The 22,240-nt window shown below is 38.0% G+C and overlaps 1 protein-coding gene across 1 annotated transcript in view; it reads right to left on the bottom strand.

Moving 5' to 3' along the window:
- slc27a6 (solute carrier family 27 member 6) overlaps positions 1-22,240 on the bottom strand; it is a 68,366-nt gene that overhangs the window by 29,032 nt on the left and 17,094 nt on the right. Inside the window, exons 3-4 of the mRNA XM_057818333.1 lie at positions 18,809-18,967; positions 15,164-15,288 (exon numbers count right to left, since the gene is read on the bottom strand). Coding sequence (XP_057674316.1) covers positions 15,164-15,288; positions 18,809-18,967 — 284 coding nt within the window. The remainder of the gene's footprint in view (positions 1-15,163; positions 15,289-18,808; positions 18,968-22,240) is intronic.

Genomic DNA, 22,240 nt, shown 5'->3' on the forward strand with positions numbered 1-22,240 from the left:
TGGCCCGACACTAGCCTGCCCAGTAGCCCGCGCCGGGAGCCCCGTCGCTTCAGCTTTGAATGAGTTTCGTGTCAGTCGCGGGCCGTCTACTCAACAGCCGGCCTCCGCGCCGGGGTAGTGATATCGGGGTCCGCCAGTGTGCCGCAACAGGGCACCGTACCATCGCCGGCACACCGGTGAGATGCCGATGTCACACCCCCGTACCGGTGCCCTATTTTCGGCTTGGACTCGAGCAGAGTCCGATGGCTGGATGGAGCCCTGGTGGCCATTATTTTTGCTTCCTGCTTTTATGCCATTGGCGTAATCACCTGCCACTCAAACATGTCAGAAGTAGCGTTGAAGTTGGATCTTCGTGTCTAAATGATTCAACCGAAAAAAAGTGCCTTCAAAACTTTTTCCACTTCAAAAAAAAAAGTGCCTTCAAAACTTTTTCCACCTTAAAAAAAAAGGTTTCTCAGGTGTATAACTCCAGTACACGTTTTGCATTTACTCTTTTAGTGATGTGAAAAAAACAAAGTATCTTGTTTACTGTTTCAGGTGTTAAAGTGAAATTTGAATTTGAACTGAGTTGTGTGTTTTAAAAAGAGTTCTGTATTTTTATGTTTATTTTATCACTGCTGCACAGTTTAAACCGTGGCACAATGTTGATTGTAGTTCCAGTTTTGATCACTAATATTGTTGGAGAAATCAGAACTGTTAGCTTTACCAGAGCTCAAGCTCATGTTGTAATGGGAAACTAGTTTGACGCCATGTCTTCAATGCTGAGTTAATGTCCTGAAATTATGATAATAGGATCTCGCCTGTTAGTCTTTGGAAATTACAGGATAGGAGTGGACATTGATGCAGTTCAGGTATTATTCAGTAATTTCTGTAGCAAAAGGTTATTTTAGGTACTTATACTTTATATGAGGTGCAAAATGTTTGCAAAAGTAGGTTTATAATTAATCCACTGATTGTTCATTGATACTGAGCGTTAACCAAACACCGTTCAGCCTGCCAGGAGCCAGTGTCTCTCATTAAATGCACTTTTGAGCATTTTAAAGTAAATTTTAATTCCATTGAATTAATCCAATGAGTGTTCTTCATTTATTGTGTTTTTTGGGGGTCATTACTGTTAGATAATGTGTTTTTAATGAAATTAGTATGTGCAGATGTAATTTCTATTGTGGAATTCTTTTAGGTCAAGAAAATTAAGTTGACCTGAATATGATGGGAGTACTGTGCACTCAAAATAAACAAGTTACTGTAATCCAGTTATTTTAGTTAGTTTGAGTACTGCCAACTCAATAAAAACAAGTGACTATAATCCAAATTTTTTAAGTTAATTTGAGTACTGCCAACTCACAATAATTAAGTTAATCAAATCTAATTCATCTAAGTCAACATAAATTAATTTTTTTAAGGCAGCAAGTTTGCATATATTTTTTTAGTAAAGTCAACTTTCAATATTTTACAGTGTATATATTCCACAGCATGAAGAATAAATAAAAACAAATTCCCAATTTTTTTTAATCTTCTATGTTAGTGTTCATTTCCAAAGTAGAACATAGCAAGTAGTAACCAGAACTTGCCTTGGATGGACCCGCTTAGAAAACCCGCCACACTAATGAGAACACGTGACCCAATCCTAACTGTCAGCTCAGTTTGATATGAAACTAGACAATTTGCCATTGTGTTACATTTTTAATCAGACAGTGGGGCCTGGTTTCCTATAAGAAAAAGTCAAGTAACATTCTTATTTTGGATTCGTTTCCCCTCAATAAAAGAAAAACGAAAGAAAAAAGGAAACTTTATATCCTTTTGATTCGCGTCATTCATGTGTGTAAATTGATGCTTTTCTCATTACTGATAACAAGATGACTGCAAATGAGGACAGTGACACGGCCAAGCTTTCACCCACTCAACAAAATAACAGAGGGACAGTAGACAAAGAGGACTTTCAGTCTTGCATCAATAAGGAGCCCTGCCACCATATTACGTGTGTTCATGTCAGTGTCCGCTATGGGAGGAGCAAACAAAGGACGTTTTCATTGGTTCGCAGGGGATAGTGTGATTCACGAATCACTGATTATCGACTCGAAAACAGTCACGAATGAGAGTGGATAATTTCTTGGAATAATTGTGACCAAACCGTGATCAAATAGGATATTAAAGCCACACTCGCTAACTTTTCCAGCTTCATAAAATGTTTTCATAAAATTTGTGATATGTCGGCTGACAACTAGTTGAATGGCACCTCCTTTATATCTTGAGGGGGTCTGTATTAGGGATGTCCCGATCCAGGTTTTTGCACTTCCGATCCGATACCGATATTGTTTTGCACTTTCGATCCGATACCGATACTGGCCGATACCGACACCGACCTATCTGAGCATGTGTTAAAGTTTAAAGTTATTTAGCCTCCTTACTTAGTTGTCAGACTCATGTTGAAAAAGGTTTTAGTACTCTTGATAACAACTAGCCAGCTGAACTAGCTGAGTTTGAATAACACACAACGGTTGGTAACAAGAAACTGACCTGTTTATTCAGTGACAAACACAAAACATTATAAATAACAAACAGAAATGGCATAGTCAGTCAGTAAAACGTGCAAATAATATTGTAAACTGTCTTAAAAAAGCAAAACACACAAACAACCTCAGTGGAAAATCCCACCAGCTATTAGATGCTTTTAATGTTTCGTGCATTAGTTACAAAAAGTGTATAAAAAGCCTCTCAGGTTTAAATAAACGACTATTTCAGTATCAAGTTAACATTTTAAAAGAGTAAATAAAATACTCAAGTCCCCATTCTGTATCAGCAGCTTTAAACTACATTCAATTCATTTAATTTTGCGAATCAACTGTTAAAGTTGTTAAAATTGCTCCCGTTATTCCATAATTTCCCTTCTGTCTACTTTCGATATGTGAAAGTTTTAAAACTGTTTTGAAGATAGATTCAAGTCAAGATTTTGCCGATTTAGGAGTAGTTTAGATAAAAAGTTAATTAGGTTCGCTTGGAAGGTTCACAACAGCCTACTAGGGAAGTCTTCTGCTTTAAGATGGCGGCTGTTTACTAACGCATCTGGTTTTCAATACTTCAATGTTGCTAACGCAGTCGAGTCTGTCGTTTTGCATCTAGTTATATATACATATGATATCTATTATCTCCAGTAAAACGACGTTGACGTAGTTTGTAGTGGCTGTCAGCAGCAGTCAGGTATTCTTGTGTTTTTTTATCCAGCGGCATGAGTTGAGCTAGAGCCGTGAGTTGAGCATTGGCATTACCCGGGTCTATGACAAGCATTATGTTTACTTTCGGGACGCAATGCGGTCAGTTTCTCATTGCGATGACCGCGCTGTGTATTAGTTCTGCTTTACTTGACATATTTCAATAATCGGAATTTGGATGTTTGTGAATTGTTCTCGAATCTTCCACGGCCGAATCGTTCAAGGATGTAAGGACGGCTGGGCATGTTGTACCGTGGTTCTAAGTGTTGGATGGTGCGTCTTTACTCACGTGAGATAATGGCTCGTCATCCAGAATGAATTCTTCGGCAATGACTCTTGTTATTCCCTGGGCTTTGGGACTGTCGAGTGCCAGTTTGTCACACATAGCAAAAGTTTCTGCCAGTGTTAGTTGCGTAGGACCTTTCTTTTTGTCTTCGGTTTTCTTAACATACTCCTCATATTGTTTGTGGTGGTATTTCGCTAAATGCTCGATTAGGTTGGTTGTGTTAAAACTTCTTACAGCTTTACCACTACGCTTGACTTTATTGTGTCATATGTTGCACTCTGCCTCTTCGTCTTTGTCGTTCTTTAAGGTGAAATGATCCCGCACAGCTGACATTTTTACCGATAAAAAGTAGTGTGTTGAAGGTGTGGTGTAAAATGCGGAGCGGATTTTGGGGAAACCGAAGCAAAAACTGGAATGGATCATGTAAATCAGTGCGCTGGAAACCCCGGACCGGACTTCAAGAAAAACTGGATCGGAAGTCTGGATCGGAATTTGCCCGTGTTCCGATCCGATACCGACGCACATTTTTTTGCCCATATCGGCGTCCAATCCGATCCAAATATCGGATCGGGACATCTCTAGTCTGTATTGCTTTCACTGGCACTAATTAACTTTATGAAGGGTCACACAAAAAAAACTACAAATGGGCCGAGTGCTTTACGGCATATGTCACTTCCCCTTTTCTCCATTCATTATAAAGACAGAAGTTGATGTGAACGCTTTTGTGCGAATTCTGCAAAAATGGCAGAGCAATAAGAGACAAAAAGTTTTGTTTGAGGAGGAAAAAAAAGGGAAGCTACCAGGATATACAGAATAAACATTGGCTAGGCTTTCATTCGCTGGCGTGGGGGACCCCAACCGAACTTGTCAGCGCTGATGAGTTCAGGTGGGGTTGGGGGGTTAGCCACTCAAAGCCACACGGTTGCTAACCGCCATATGCTATTGTTTAACCACAACTGGATTAATTACCGTATTACTATTCGTCCTTCACAAAGCAGCTGGAAACAGAAATGTTGTTTAATCCATCTGCAGGCGACCGAGAGATGATTTTTGATTCATTGATATTTTACTACAAACAGTGTAGTATTTGGGTGTGGACTGGTCCTCAACGGAAAAGCAGCGCTGGACCACACAGTCTTCCTTAAAGAGCATACGACAGGAGAAAAAAAGTCTTAAATAGCATTATTATGTGATTTAGAATCATATTTTGAGACGATTCGACTATATACAACAATTTAGCAAAGCGCAGATGACGAGAAATTAGTCTTTTAATCTGCCGGTTAGCCACGTCTACCATTATAGGGCTCTAGCGTCCCCAACAGGTGGATGACGTCAGCGGGAGACTGGGCTTATCGGTTTTACTATTCAGCCCACTGAGGGAGAATTATTCAGAACGAGGAAAAGGTGACGAAGAGAGCCACAAAATTTCATTGTTTCAGTCTCTCGACTCCAACATTTTAACAGGAAATTCTTTTTATCCAAGTATTTTTCCCCAATAGCTCAATAAATGGCTTGAGAAGGACCAGTCAGCCCGCCGAGGGGGAACTATTCACAACGAGGAAAACGCGACAAAGAGAGCTGCAAAATGTCATTGTTTCTGTCTCTTTACTTCAATATTTTTACAGGATATTCTTTTTATCCAAGTATTTTCCCCAATTGCTAAATAAATGGCATGGTCATGACAAATAAGAGTCTTATGCTAAATAGAATATGAAATAATAAAAATGCACTTATTCAGGACGACATGGAAAAATTACTCCATAATGGTAAAAACTGTCGACTTCACCTTTACTGTCGCACCTCCCGAACAATATTTTATGACACCTAAATCGGACATATGTCATTTCCCTTCCCCTGCTTCGGAGAATGTAAACAAACCAAGACGCGAGACAGCTAGCCGACATGCTAACCCGAACCGAGTGATGTTTCAAAGTCTTGGAAGCAGAAAATCATACATAACTAGCCCGGATGTTTTGACATGACGACTGGGTTGTCGATTGTCTTCGCCGAAGAGCAATTTACAGCTCGTTCCCCGGAGGAGGGCGGCTGCAGTTGTTGTGCAGCTAACATGCAGCTAATGTGCATGAGGAGAGCTTTTCACATGCCTATCAATGATCAAACGTAAGTAGTCATTAATTTAAAGAAAGTTCGTAGTGTTTACTTTGTAATCGCTGTATTCCCGGCTATTTTTAACTCAAAAGTGGCAATTTCTGATCGGTTGGAAAATTTGACAGAACACCGGGCACATGAGCACAATAAGCCGAATATAGCGCTCTCCCGGCGGGTGGATGTGCGACAAGCCGCCGAAAAATAGCCGCCCCGCATGCATGTCAGCCACAAAATACAAGCCACCTACATATTAAAATGATCCCAGTATTTGACATAATACAAAACACAATGTTTACTCACTTCCTCGTTAGTTCAATGGTCCCACAGTAGTAGGGCTGGTTTTGGCCAATATCCACAGTGAATGGGAACCTTTTGAAACTCCAAAAAGATGCACACGCCTCTCCCTCATACAGCAAGATTTTTCTGCAGCCGTTTGGCTGGCGTGATGCGAAAAATAAACGTATTAATCCGCAAAATCAGCTGAATCCTTAGTCCTCATACAGTACGGCTGTATAGTGAAGATGACGCCTTCATCCGTACACGCCACAGCGCCCTCCTCCTCAATGCAAGACCGAAGCCGGAAGTCACTCATTTTCATGGCGCGGGATTAAAAAAAACTAAATAAATATAGCGATGGCTTCCACACACATCCAAGCGGTCCATATCATTCAGGAGCATAAAATACCGCATGTATTATGAAATAAACATGCTTTTTCTTGTCACATGCACTTTAAGGCATAACACTACCGCTTTTGTCCACCGGCGTCACTAAAATCGACCAAACTGAAAAGTTACAAAGTTTTGCTTTAGGGTTAATTCCGATTTACGCCGAGATTCAGGTTTTGTCGGCAGCGTAGGAACGGAACTCGTTCGACTACCTGTATAAAACCTTTTATTTATTAGATTTTAAACTTGTCAGGTGATTTGGTTGAAAGCACAATGACGATATCTTATGGTCGAGATGCGAACTGACCTGTCCCAGCTCTCTGCCATTGCACTGAATAGCACTGCATATTTTTAAAAACTATTTTAAGAATGTGCCTTTATGTAAGACTGTTTAAAAATGGTTAATAATTTTCTCAAAATAACACATAATAGTCATAATTTCAATTTTTCTGTCAATCTTTGGAAGTTTTCTGGGGGAAGCCCTGCTGTTACATAAATGGTGCGCAAACATTTTTTGTTTTAAATTACTCGCATACAATTTTTTGTCGGTGTGTTTGATTTTACATTGGCATGAAAAACATTTGGGCTAAGTGTACTTGAATGGGAGACCAATAGAAATATGGCAGAAAACACAGACAAGACTGAAAAAGCAGTTTCTGCTCTTGCACTCCTCTTTAAAAGAAACTGCTGCATTTTAAGCCAAAACAACTGTTGTGTTTGATAGAACAAAATGTCTAAATGCTGCCTTAGCAGATTCATGGCACATTAAGCCCCCAAACTATTTTTAATTTGTCTGTTTTACCCTGAAAACCCCCGTTTACAGACGTCGCGCAACCGCTTTTGTTTTGACCCAGCCATAAAACTAAGGTAATTAAATATATTAGAGCTGAAACGAATACTCGAGCAACTCGAGTAACTCGAGTTTAAAAACTGATCCGAGTAATTTTATTCACCTCGAGTAATCGTTTATTTTGACAGCTCTAAGAATCACGTTTTGCTCGGACTACTTTTAATGCGGGGCAACGCGCTGATGTCACGTGCGTAGAGGAAGAAGAAGAAGAAAGAAAAAAAACTTACTGCAACCGACAGCCGCTACAAACGACACCGACATTGCTAAATACTAGCCCGCACGATGCTACGTTGGTAGGTAGCGTCTGATGAGTCTCATAGAGATCACATGTATATTGAACTAGATGTGAAATGACAGACTCGGCTGCGTCTGGGCAGCGTTAGTAAACAGCCGCCATCTTAAAGCAGTAGAGCGCTAAGCGCTACTAAAGAGCGCTAAGCGCTAATAAATAAAGATTTAACATTACTGTCACTAACTCAAGTAACGTTAGCCCTGCGGAGGGCTAGGTTTCTATAAATTATGACCACTGTCGATGCGTGGCTAACGTGTCTTACATACAGGCTTTAACATAACATAGCGTTGTGGAGTGATGAGGGTGTAAAATAAAAACTCAATAATGCTAACTATCAATTTTAGCTCAGTAGTCATTGCTGGATAAAACAACAAGTAGCAGTGGTTCCTAATGTGCTCCAATACAAGCCTGTATCATACATTTATTTTGAACACTGCAAAAACTCAAAATCCTATCAGGACTTACAGTTTAGACTAACTTAAAACTTAACTAGAATTTAAAAATGGCTTGACACAAATAGAAATTCAATTGAAACACGTGAGAAAAAATCCTAACTTTTAAGTGATGTGTGTTATCAAGCGTAACGGCATTTTTGGGTGTGTATATATATATATATATATATATATATATATATATATATATATATATATATATATATATATATGTTGTTTTTTTAAATTAATTTATTTTTTTTTCATTTTTTTAAATAAGATCTAAAGATTTTTTGAGTGAAATCAGTGAATTTGTCTTTTTTTTATTCTAGTTACATCTGAGATGCAATTGTTGGCTGTTTTCAACAATATACATCGAAAATAAAGACATTGATTGACTAAAAATGGTTCAAGATTAGATGAAATGTCTTGTTTTCTCATGTATATTTATAATTGCTCTTCACCTAAAAATATATTTGTTTTATCCGATTACTCGATTAATCGATAGAATTTTCAGTCGATTACTCGATTACTAAAATATTCTATAGCTGCAGCTCTAAAAAATATTATTCAAAATGTCTGTCATTTTTAGCTTAGAATCATTAATTGATGTCTTATATTTCATTAAAAAAAAAAAATTAAAAAAAAAAAAAAAAAACGACTTCAAAAAATTATTCACTCGTTTATTTTAAACTTTTAAACAAATTACATCACAATGAAAAAAATGGCGTCTGTAAAAAAGTCACGGATATCTACCTCATAACTATGGCTTAATTGTATTTCTTGTTACTGTCGCATTTTCTTCGATATGTTAGATGATAAATAATCGCTCCAAACAAAGAAAAATTGGGAAGAAAAAAAAAAAAAAAGTTTAAAGGGGTAAATATATGAAAAAGAAAATCTCGACCACTCCTTGATCTCTGCGATTTCTGCATCGCGACCTTTGTTATATTGCCATGTTTCACCAATAAAATCCCCCAAAAATCCAGATGTGGGCATTTGCAACCGTGTCTTGACACTCAGTGATACATGCTACATGGAGTTTTTGGATCAAAACAAGGTAAATACGCGATTATAGTCATGGCGTCTGTAATTCTGCTCTCACGTGCTCTCGCCTCTAGATAGGGTTTTGCTGTTTAAAAAACTTTTTTTTTTTTAAATTTTTTTAAATGCCCTCCAGTTAAAAAATTTTCTTCCCCCAGAAAATTGAGATTTTAAGATTTCCAATGATGTATAACACATGCATATCGGACAATTTTGAAATCTGGGCAAATTGGGGGTCTCAGAGCGGAACTTTAAGTCACCTGAGTGTTTTCCGTCATATACAATATAAAAATAAAAGTAATGCATGTCCACTATTAATGCAGCTTGCTCATTTATATAAATGGGGATCAAGTATGAGCAGTACATGAAATTTTGACATTTGCAAGAATTTTTCACCCTTACCAGGACAGTGACCTCTGTACACTGACAGGTTGAGAATCCTTTTGCACTGAAGTTACCTGTGACCCTCCGGTGACCCATGTGAGTCTATATAACCACGTGGCATATAGAGCAGAATCCCTTTTCATGTTGAGCGCAGGACGTTGAGTGTTTGGACTGTTCCCAGCACTTAACTGCTTGTTACCTTTAGTCCCATGGCGACTTGCCGATGGAGTGTCACAAGCCCCTCAGGGACTGTGCAAGCGTTTGCCTTCTCTGGGGGTCAGCCTTTTATGTGTGACAATGGAACAGAACCGTTTTTTGCCTATTTAATCACATTGCGTTTTTAAAGGGAACCTCAGACTTAAAGACTTGTAGGCTCTAATAAGCCAAAATTGTTCTCTTTTACGAAAATATGTTATAAGAAATACATACTGTTGTATTGCCATTCATTTAAAAATCTATAATATTTAGAACATGTTTTGACCTACAGAGGGCGCCATGCTTTACGCATACTGGGGGTGATGACTGAGTTGGACTGAACTGGGAGGAATAGCTGTGCTAGCTAGCAAGCGAAGCTACTATGACGACTGGCACGACTTTGTCACATTCTCCTGCTGGTCAGATTGTTTTATTACAGAGCTGTGGGATGAGTTCCAAATGTCGTACCTGCATACAATTCCAGCTCATCAGCTTTAAACCGATCCTAGGCGGCTTGCAAAAAATTGACTTGCTGCCATTTGACAGTTTGTATATCCCTTCGTTGCTCGTTGCATCATTGCCTTGTATTTTTTTCCCCCTTTGTCTGCCTCTCACCGCGGGTTAGGGTTGACATTTTGAACAATGACATTTTGCAGCTCTCTTCGTCGCGTTTTCCTCGTTGTGAATAGTTCCCCCTCGACGGGCTGACTGGTCCTTCTCAAGCCATTTATTTAGCTATTTGGGAAAAATACTTGGATAAAAAGAATATCCTGCAAAAATATTGGAGTAGAGAGACTGAATGACATTTTGCGGCTCTCTTCGTCACGTTTTCCTCGTTCTGAATAATTCCCCCTCAATGGGCTGAGTAGTAAAACCGATGAGCCCAGTCTCCCGCTGACGTCAACCACCTGTTGGGGACGCTAGAGCCCTATAATGGTAGGCGTGGCTAACCGGCAGATTAAAAGACTAATTTCTCGTCATCTGCGCTTTGCTAAATTGTTGTATATAGTCGAATCGTCTCAAAATATGATTCTAACTCACATAATAATGCTATTTAAGACTTTTTTTCTCCTGTCGTATGCTCTTTAATCTTCTAAATAGATGGACGTTTGGACACCAATCGTTTTGTGTCGTGTGTTTTATTATTAAAATGCGTGTCGTTTTGAACAGACGTGTACATATCTGTGTTAGAGCTTTACAAATTGTCAAAAGTGAAGGTAGTGAAAAGCTTCAAAAAGCATAATTGCTTTGCTTGCTGTTTGTCAAGCTGAACAACTTCACATTTAGTTAGGACAGAACAAGTCATGTTAATAAAGTAAAAAATAAGATACTGTGGGGACGAGACTCCAGTGTCATAAAGTCGAAATCATGTAACTTTGTAAAGATGTCCCGATCGGTCGGGTCCGATCACGTCATTTTCAAAGTATCGTAATCGGCAAAAAAATATCGGACATGCCTTTTTTTAATATATATACGGTATATATATTTTATATTTAAATCGTTTTCTAATTGTATTCAACGTTACAGACAAAATGTCTTACACTCATCCAGAGTAGTTTTGGCTTAAAGTAGGGCTATCAAATTTATTGCGTTAACGGCGGTACTTAATTTTTTAAATTAATCACGTTGAATAATTATCGCATGCGCTGCACGACCCACTCACGCATTGTCGCGTTCAATCTATAAAGACGCCGTTTTACCTATAGTTACCTATGGTTGTAGTTCAAGTCATGAGTAGACATGTGCCGGTTACCGGTTTCACGGTTTACCGTGGTGTGAAAACGTCGCGGTTTCAAAACCACTAAAATTTTCCGTCATACCTTAGTACGGTATTCGCTATTTTTCATGTGCCAAAATGCAGCCGAAGTGGCTTGGTGCAGCACCGCTCACCCCTTCCCGTTTGTTGCCGTGAGTGTCACTAAACAGCCAGCAAACCCAAAAACAAATCCTCCAAACACAAGGCGTACTTTTGTTCAATTTATTGAGCTCTCAAATCATGGTGAAATATACAAATAAATACATTTAAAACGTTGTGCAATTGTATTTTTCCACGTGTGATTAGGTTCAACAGGATAGCAGTAGCATCATTAAAAAGTTCGCCAAAAACAAAACACACATTTTCCTTTCAAATTCAATATACAAACTAACTAAAACTTACAAAGACGAATGTTCGCCTAGGCTAAACTGGAGAGCAGCTTCTTCTATGTCTCACAGCCGCTGAGTGAGAGAAAAGCTTGAATGAAGGGTGGAAAGAAAAAGAATAGCGTCAAAGATCGCTAATTGAGAGAGGAGGTCTCACTCCTCACTTTTTTTTTTTTTTTGAGATTAAACCTTTCCTCAACAATATTTACATTTTAACTAATTCATAAAACTAACTCATACATTTTTAACTAACTTATTAACTTATGAATTCTTTGTTCTTTTTAACACAAAGGCATGGCATCATGTAGACTAGAGTTGACACAGTGGCTAAAAATGGCGAAACTTCACTTGAGCTTCCCCCCTCAAAAAAAAGTCATACAGTATATATTTTTAATTTTATTTAGAAGTGTTTTTACTTTTTATAGCAATTATTTTGTTCTTACTCTAATATTGAGCAACTTGAGCTGTGGCTGTGGGTATAGTCTAGGTTCTATTTATTTTAATTTTATATAAAATTTGTCATTTTTTGTTAATTTATTTATTTTCACATTATATTCATGTTCCAATTTGCAAATATGTTTTGAAAAAATCCTGTTCAATGGATTTTTTTTTTTTTTTTTAAACCCATACATCTCAAAATTTTGGAGCTATAATTGCAATACCGCGACACCGTGAAACCGCGGTATTTTTGCTCACGGTTATCGTACCGTGAAAATCTCATACCGGCACATGCCTAGTCATGAGCCAATCAAACGTGCGAAAAAATGGACTAGCACATTCACCGAGTGAAAAGGGGTCAATGTAAGTCTGAACGTAATGAAAATACTGTAAATCACTTAATAATGGTCAGATCAATTCTGTCCTCACAACATATAGGAAGACAATCTAAATGACCTATATAACTGAAGTCATCATGCAAATAAGGTTGCTTAAAAGTTGGTGGGGATAATTTCAGCATCCTATAAAGTTGGTTGTAGAGATCACGTCATTTTCAAAGTATCGGAATCGGCAAAAAAATACCGGACATGCCTTTTTTAATATATATATATATTTTTTTAAATTGAATCGTTTTCTAATTGTATTTAACGTTACAGACATAATATGTTACACTTATCCAGAGTCTTTAGTTTAGGCTTAAGGTAGGGTTATCAAAATTATCCCGATAACGACGGTAATTAATCTTTTAAAAAATGTATCTTGTTAAAATATTTAACGCAATTAATGAATGCGCTGCACGACCAACTCACGCATTGTTGCGCTCAATCTGTAATGGCGCCGTTTTACCTATACAGAGAGCTAAAAGGCAGCGTATAATGAATAGAGAGAATTTTGACAGCCTTTGGAGCCAATTCTGATGTGGCTCAAGTCTTACAATACAGCTCCCTGCGATTAAAAATAACGTGGGAAGCAATGTGGGGAAGAAAAGTAGTAGTTGATCATTTTCTTATCACCCTATGTTCTTTCCCAACGCAGAGAAGATATATCAATTGGTGTACCTACACACAGTCATGGTTGCACTTCCCATCATGCATTTGGGCAGAAGTTAAATGGCTGCAGAATCATTTACTGAAAGCTCAACAAATACACTAGATGGCAATATTTAGTCACAATATACAAGTCACATTTATCCTTTAAGAATTACAAGTATTTCTATCCGTGAATACCTCTCACAGAAAGAATGTTAATAACGTAAATGCCATCTTGAGGATTTATTGTCATAATAAATAAATACAGTACTTATGTACTGTATGTTGAATGTATATATTCGTCCGAGTTTTATTCATTTTTTTCTTAATGCATTGCCAAAATGTATATGATCGGGAAAAATTATAGGGAATGATTGGAATTGAATCGGGAGCACAAAAAAAAAAGCAATCGGATCGGGAAATATCGGGATCGGATCGGGAGCAAAAAAACATGATCGGAACAACCCTACACTTAAGTCGAGTACATCATAACCCGAGGACTACCTGTATTTGAAACAGGTGCATAATACTGGATACATCGACCCAAGCACTGCATGTTGCCTCCATGCGTACGTTTGCCCTAATGTCAAGGGAACTGGGCTGAATGCCGTTTGACACAGACTTGTTGCCAGGTGTGGTTGGCTCAGTCGCCTCTCACAGGGCTGCTAAGTCAGGATGTACTCGTCAAACCAGGGGAGCGCTTCGGTGCAGCATAACAGGTTTTTCCGGTGATTTCCCGGTCTCAAAACAGACTGAGCTCTGGGCCCAGTCTTAGACTACCAAATCAATCAATTACTTGGGATCAGTGGTTGCTCGCAAGGTGAAATGAGAAGACGCTCTCGGTGTCACATGATTACATACTCACGTGAATTACCAGTAGGTGACAGGCGACTTTGTTGTTATTAGACCAAAGATTTCCATTCAGTGTTAAAGCACCAGCCCTGGTAATAATCCAGGATTTGTACAACTGTACTTACATTGATAAATATTGTTTCACACTTGCATGAAAATCAGGAATATCATTATGTTATATTTATATACCATAATTTTTGGACTATAAGGCGCACGTTACTATAAACCGTCACCCACGAAATTTGACACAAAAACCGCATTTGTTCATAGATAAGCCGCACTGGAATATAAGCCGCATCTGTCATCACTGTATTATGGGATATTTTCCCCCAAAAGATATTAACCGGTAACACTTTATTTGACAGCAGCATCATAAGACCGTCATAAACCACCAGGAATAATATATGTCATTGCTTCAAGAAGCTTCATTTGGCCATCACTGCTACCTTGGGAGAGACAGTCAACCTCTGCTGTCACATTCTGTCAACACTGTTATCCTCCAACATGCCTCCTAGCATGCATTGCAGCACTACAGATGTAAATAACAATTAAAATTCATGTTCTGTTCTAATCATTTCTTCAGTTACTGTTGTAGTTGTTTCATTAATTGCTAGTTATGGTATTTGGTAACACTTTATTTGACAGTAGCGCCATAAGACTGTCATAAGACAATCATAATTATGACATGACACTGTCATGAGCATTAATCACTGCTTATAACAGATGTATTTTAGTGTCGTCCGGCCAATTATCTCACGATGAATTGATGTAAAAGATCTGAGCTGGACATAAATGGAGTTAGTGACATAATTTGCCGGATGACACCAAATGACATCTGTCATAACCATTCGGTAATGCCCATGAAAGTGTCATATTTATGATGGTCTTATGGCGCTGCTGTCAAATAAAGTGTTCCCTATTACTCCAAATAAATCAACAAATAAGCCGCACTAGACTATAAACTGTGGGATTCCAAATGAGGGGGAAAAAATAGCAGCTAATAGTCCGAAAATTATATTTTTCCAATTTCTATTGCCATGAAAATAGTTAATTAAAGCCATTTAAATCTCATTTTCTGTATACACCTGCTTTGAGCGAATGTCACGCAAGAGTTTGGCCTTTTAGAGGTGCCATCTCAAAACGTTTCATGTTTTGCCACAAAGATGTCCATAACACCAACATAACACCAATCTATACTATGTTTAACAACATTCATAGTAACATGTCAAATATTTACCTTTGGCTGGTTGCAGAGGTATCTGCAAAGTTCACCAATATACTGGAAAACAGTCACTTTATGTTTCCGACAGTCACTCCAGAATTGTGAGGCTGAGAACTTCTTCTTTAGAACGCATGTTGCACCTGTGATAACCAACAATAGTTGTTAAACAGTAAATCATTCTCCATATGCAGTGGGATGAAAAAGTACGGTATCTGAACATTTTGGAATTTCTCACATTTCTGCATAAAATCACCATCAAATGTGATCTGATCTTTGTCAAAATCACACAGATGAAAAAAACAGTGTCTGCTTTCAGTAAAACCACCCAAAAATTTATAGGTTTTCATTAGAGATGTCCCGATCGATCGGGATGTCCGATCACGTCATTTTAAAAGTATCGGAGTCGGCAAAAAAATATCGGCCATGCCTTTTTTTTAAATATATATATATATTTTTTAATTAATTCGTTTACAAATTGTATTTAATGTTACAGACATAATATGTTACACTCATCCAGAGTCTTTAGATTAGGCTTAAGGTAGGGTTATCATAAATATCCCGATAATGGTGGCAATTAATTTATTAAAAAATGTGTCACATTAAAATAATTAACGCAATTAATGTATGCGCTGCACGACCCTCTCACTCATTGTCACGCTAAATCTGTAATGACGCCGTTTTACCTATATAAAGAGATAAAAGGTGGCGCTAAATGAGTAGCGAATTTTGGCAGCCTTTGGAGCCTTTCTTCAATTGGTTAAAGCCTTGCAATCCCTCTCCCTACGATTAGAAATATCATGGGAAGCAATGTGGGGAAGCAAGGTGGCTATTGATCTTTATCTTAACACCTCGAGTTATTTTCCAAAGCAGAGATGATATATCCAATGGTAGCACGACGCACAGTCATGGTTCCACTTCCCACCATGGTTCCACTTCCCATCATGCATTGGGGCATGGCTGCAGTATCATTTACTGAAAGCTCAACAAATACACTAGATGGCAGTATTTAGTCACAATATACAAAGTCACAAGTCTTTCTATCCGTGGATCCCTCTCACAGAAAAGGATGTTAATAATGTAAATGCCATCTTGAGGATTTATCGTCATAATAAACAAATACAGTACTTATGTACTGTATGTTGAATGTATATATTCGTCCGCGTTTTATTCATTTTTTTCTTAATGCATTGCCAAAATGTAAATGATCGGGAAAAATTATCGGGAATGATTGGAGTTGAAACGGGAGCAAAAAAAAGCAATCGGATCGGGAAATATCAGGATCGGCAGATACTCAAAAAAGCAATCGGATCAGGACATATCGGGATCGGCAGATACTCAAACTAAAACGATCAGGAGCAACAAAAAAAAAAACATGATCGGAACAACCCTAGTTTTCATATTTTAATGAGGATAGCATGCAAACAATGACAGAAGGGAAAAAATAAGTAAGTGAGCCCTCTGCCTAAGGAGACTTAAAGAGCAATTGAAACCAATTTTTAACAAAAAATTTAAGTCAGGCGTGTGCCCTGCCCTGCCCACAATAAAAAACACCCCTGGTAAGAATTGTCTTGATGAAAAGCATTGTCTGATGTGCATCATGGCTTGGTCAAAAGAGCTGTCTGAAGACCTGCGATCAAGGATTGTAGATTTGCATAAAGCTAGAAAAGGATACAAAACTATCTCTAAAAGTCTAGATGTTCATCAATCGACAGGCAGATAAGTTGTCTACAAATGGAGAGAGTTTGGCACTGTTGCTTCTCTCCCAAGGAGTGGCCATCCATCAAACATGACACCAAGACTTCAACGCAGAATACTCAGAGAGGTAAAAATGAACCTTTGAGTGTCTGCTAGGGACTTACAGAAATCACTGGCACAGTCCAATATCTCTGTGCACACATCAACTATATGTAAAAATATGGTCAAGAATGGTGTTCATGTGAGTACTCCACGGAGGAAGCCACATTGTTGCTCGTTTAATGTTCGCAAAATGACACTTGGACACTCCACAGAAGTTTTGACAAAATATTTTGTGGACTGATGAAACCAAAGATGAATTGTTTGGGAGTAACAAACAACGTCATGTGTGAAGGAAAAATGGAACAGCTCACCAACATCAACACCTCATTCCCACTATGAAGCATGGTGGAGGGAGCATCATGATTTGGGGCTGTTTTGCTTTCTCAGGGCCTGGACAACTTGCAATCATTTGTGGAAGAATGAATTCAAAAGTTTATCAGAATGTTTTGCAGGAAAACCTGAAGCCGTCTGTCAGACAGTTGAAGCTAAAAAGAAGATGGATGCTGCACCAAGCCAATGATCCAAAACCCAGAAGTAAATCACTTCAGAATGGTTTCAGAAGAACAAAATACACGTTCTGGAGTGGCCAAGTCAAAGTCCAGACTTCAACAGCAGTTTTGTAGAGAAGAATATGCCAAGATTAGTCCTGATTGATGTGCCAGGCTGATCTGCAGCTATAGGAAGTGTCTGGTTCAAGTTATTGCTGCCAAAGGGGGGGCACAAAGTAATAAATGTGATGGGTCACTTACTTATTTTTCCCCCTTCCGTCATTGTTTGAATACTAATACTATCCTCATTAAAATATGAAAACCTATAAATGATAGGGTGGTTTTAGTTAAAGCAGACACTGTTTTTTCATTTGTGTGATTTTGACCAAGATCAGATTACATTTGATGGTGATTTTATGCAGGAATGTGAGAAATTCCAAAAGGTTCACATACTTTTTTTATACCACTGTATAAATTGACTCACTAAACTGTTTTTCCACTTTGCACTAATTTACACGACATTACTTATAACTAGAGCCGCAACGATTAATCAATTAACTTGAGTCATTAGATTAGGACAAAAAGCCTCAAATTAAATTTTGCTGGTTCGAGGATTCGTTTAATCATGTGTTTTGAAAGTGATGCATTTAGTTTTAATGATTTGGGTGGATACAGATATACAAATGTTCGGGTGGTTTTATTTAAAGTAGACACTGTTTTTTTCATCTGTGTGATTTTGACAAAGATCACATTACCTTTGATGGTGACGGTGGCAGAAATGTGATAAATTCCAAAAGATTCAGATACTTTTCCATACCACTGTAGCTGTTCAGACTTTGTGGTCCCAACTCTTCGCTGATTTAATTTTGAAATATATTTTTTATAATATAGTGGACCTCAGTAAGCAATTTAGTTTATGAACAAAATCAACAAGAAATATTGCTTCTGTTTAGACAGTCTGCCTACACCTGTCAAAAACGAGACACAGAATAGAAGTAATGCAAATATTTAACAAAAGCCTGTTTAATTGGATGTACTAAACTCCACCCGTCTTTACCCTCTGCCCCACATTTAATCAATTACATATCAGAGGTCAATAACCTGTTCAAGGTTTAAGAGATCAGTAGGGATAGTGACCTCTACCTGATGAGTTCATTGACTTTTTCTTGAAACGGTACTGTTTATAAAGGCCAGAAAAATATTTGGAAGCAAATTCTACTGCATTCAAGAGATTGCTCTCATAGTACATTTTGACAAGAGAATAGATATACTGCACACACATGCATATCTTCAGAAGGCTCTCACAGGCTAGTACCCTTCATATAAAATGATCCTCTTTAGAAGACCTTATTTTTTTTGTATCAAGTCTACTCACCAAGCTCAACGGTCCCCCCTATTCCAATTAGGGAAGCTGCACTGTGATAAAGCGGCAAAGGGATGTACATCACGTCACTTTCATTTGCCCCAAATGCCCAAAATCCTCCTGCTGCCTTTAAGCTTTGGAGGTGAGTGATCACTGCTGCCTTCGGAAGCCCTGTAGTGGAAAACACAGAATGACCTCAGTATGTTAAAATAAACAGGCAATACAAACGCTGAAGGTTCCCCACTAGTCTAATGACCGATGTCAAAGACTGGTAGATGGCTACAAAAAGCGTCTCACTGAAGTTACAGTGCCTTGCAAAAGTATTCGGCCCCCTTGAATCTTGCAACCTTTCGCCACATTTCAGGCTTCAAACATAAAGATATGAAATTTAATTTTTTTGTCAAGAATCAACAACAAGTGGGACACAATCGTGAAGTGGAACAACCTTTATTGGATAATTTAAACTTTTTTAACAAATAAAAAACTGAAAAGTGGGGCGTGCAATATTATTCGGCCCCTTTACTTTCAGTGCAGCAAAATCACTCCAGAAGTTCAGTGAGGATCTCTGAATGATCCAGTGTTGTACTAAATGACCGATGATGATATATAGAATCCACCTGTGTGTAATCAAGTCTCCGTATAAATGCACCTGCTCTGTGATAGTCTCAGGGTTCTGTTTAAAGTGCAGAGAGCATTATGAAAACCAAGGAACACACCAGGCAGGTCCAAGATACTGTTGTGGAGAAGTTTAAAGCCGGATTTGGATACAAAAAGATTTCCCAAACTTTAAACATCTCAAGGAGCACTGTGCAAGCCATCATATTGAAATGGAAGGAGCATCAGACCACTGCAAATCTACCAAGACCCGGCCGTCCTTCCAAACTTTCTTCTCAAACAAGGAGAAAACTGATCAGAGATGCAGCCAAGAGGCCCATGATCACTCTGGATGAACTGCAGAGATCTACAGCTGAGGTGGGAGAGTCTGTCCATAGGACAACAATCAGGTGTACACTGCACAAATCTGGCCTTTATGGAAGAGTGGCAAGAAGAAAGCCATTTCTCAAAGATATCCATAAAAAGTCTCGTTTAAAGTTTGCCACAAGCCACCTGGGAGACACACCAAACATGTGGAAGAAGGTGCTCTGGTCAGATGAAACCAAAATTGAACTTTTTGGCCACAATGCAAAATGATATGTTTGGCGTAAAAGCAACACAGCTCATCACCCTGAACACACCATCCCCACTGTCAAACATGGTGGTGGCAGCATCATGGTTTGGGCCTGCTTTTCTTCAGCAGGGACAGAATATGGCTAAAATTGACGGGAAGATGGATGCAGCCAAATACAGGAACATTCTGGAAGAAAACCTGTCGGTATCTGCACAAGACCTGAGACTGGGACGGAGATTTATCTTCCAACAGGACAATGATCCAAAACATAAAGCCAAATCTACAATGGAATGCTTCAAAAATAAATGTATCCAGATGTTAGAATGGCCAAGTCAAAGTCCAGACCTGAATCCAATCGAGAATCTGTGGAAAGAGCTGAAGACTGGTGTTCACAAACACTCTCCATCCAACCTCACTGAGCTCGAGCTGTTTTGCAAGGAAGAATGGGCAAGAATGTCAGTCTCTCGATGTGCAAAACTGATAGAAACATACCCCAAGCGACTTGCAGCTGTAATTGGAGCAAAAGGTGGCGCTACAAAGTATTGACGCAAGGGGGCCGAATAATATTGCACGCCCCACTTTTCAGTTTTTTATTTGTTAAAAAAGTTTAAATTATCCAATAAATTTTGTTCCACTTCACGATTGTGTCCCACTTGTTGTTGATTCTTGACAAAAAATTAAAATTTTATATCTTTATGTTTGAAGCCTGAAATGTGGCGAAAGGTTGCAAGGTTCAAGGGGGCCGAATACTTTTGCAAGGCACTGTATGAATTGGTAGCACTATGCACAGTCATGGTTCCACTTCCCATCATGCATTTGGGTGAATGGCTGCAGTATCATTTACTGAAATCTCAACAAATACACTAGATGGCAATATTTAGTCACAATATACAAAGTCACAAGTCTTTCTATCCGTGGATCCCTCTCACAGAAAGAATGTTAATAATGTCTTGAGGATTTATTGTCATAATAAACAAATAGACTACTTATGTACTGTATGTATGTTGAAGGTATATATTCGTCTGAGTTTTATTCATTTTTTGTCTTAATGCATTGCCAAAATGTATATGATCGGGAAAAATTATCGGGAATGATTGGAATTGAATCGGGAGCAAAAAAAAGCAATCGGATCGGGAAATATCGGGATCGGCAAATTCTCAAACTAAAACGATCGGGAGAAAAAAAACATGATCGGAACAACCCTAGTTAGAATATGCATTTTTGTTGATATATTCAGTTTAATGAGTAAAACATTGTTATTTTTTGTTGTTTACCTGCAATTAAATCACATTCTTTTCCAGTGAACATTTCTTAATAAAAAACGGAACATTTAATAGGGTGTCCTAATTTTTTTACATGAATGTATAACGCAGTTCATTTTTTTCTAATATTGTTAAGGCCTATCCCAAAGAGAGCTATTCAAGTTCTCTGGTGAAAATTCTTCAATTTTTAATATCGCAATATATCGCAAACCCAACCACAATCGCAATGATAGTTTTTTTTTCGTTCAGGCCTAAAGTGAACAGTGCTCAAACTCCTCCAGATCAACCCTGAAAAAGACTTCAGAATCAATGTGCTTTTATTTTCTTGTTACATAAAGGTTTCTATTTTTCCAATGAAAAAAATAGTGATATCATCTAGGTCTGTCGCGATAACAAATTTTAGTGTGCGATAATTTATTTCATAAATTATTGCGATATGCGATATTATTGCACCCCCTAATAAAAAAAAATAAAAAAAATTTACATTAACACTGGGAGAATACAGTATATACCAATAGATCATGTACACCCATTTAAACGCAATAAATGTTTACTCTTAAATTCAAAAATACTTTTTAGGAAATCACAACTAAAAACAATAGACCAATGCCTCTTTTAAGTAAAAGACAACAATATTAATACTGTACAGAAACACAGAAGAAATAAAATGTGTTTTTTTAAGAAAAATGAAATTCCACTTAATAATCTAAGCATCTAGGCAAATGAAAAGGTTTCCCCTCATAGCTTCTGCTATGGTGTTCCATGTGTAATACAGTGGTACCTCTACATACGGAGTTAATTCGTTCCAGGAGCTTGTTTGTAAGTCGAAATGGTCATATGTCGAGCAGGATTTTCCCATAAGAATACATTATAATTCCAATAATTCGTTCCACAGCCCAAAAACCCACACTACATCCTTTATAAATACTGCTGTTACTATTGCAAATAGCAATTACAAAGAGCGAAACAAATAAAATATGAATAAAAATCAGAATAACAATAATATAATAACAG

The sequence above is a fragment of the Corythoichthys intestinalis genome, chromosome 17, assembly GCF_030265065.1.
Source record: "Corythoichthys intestinalis isolate RoL2023-P3 chromosome 17, ASM3026506v1, whole genome shotgun sequence".
In the NCBI taxonomy this organism is placed as follows: Eukaryota; Metazoa; Chordata; class Actinopteri; order Syngnathiformes; family Syngnathidae; genus Corythoichthys; species Corythoichthys intestinalis.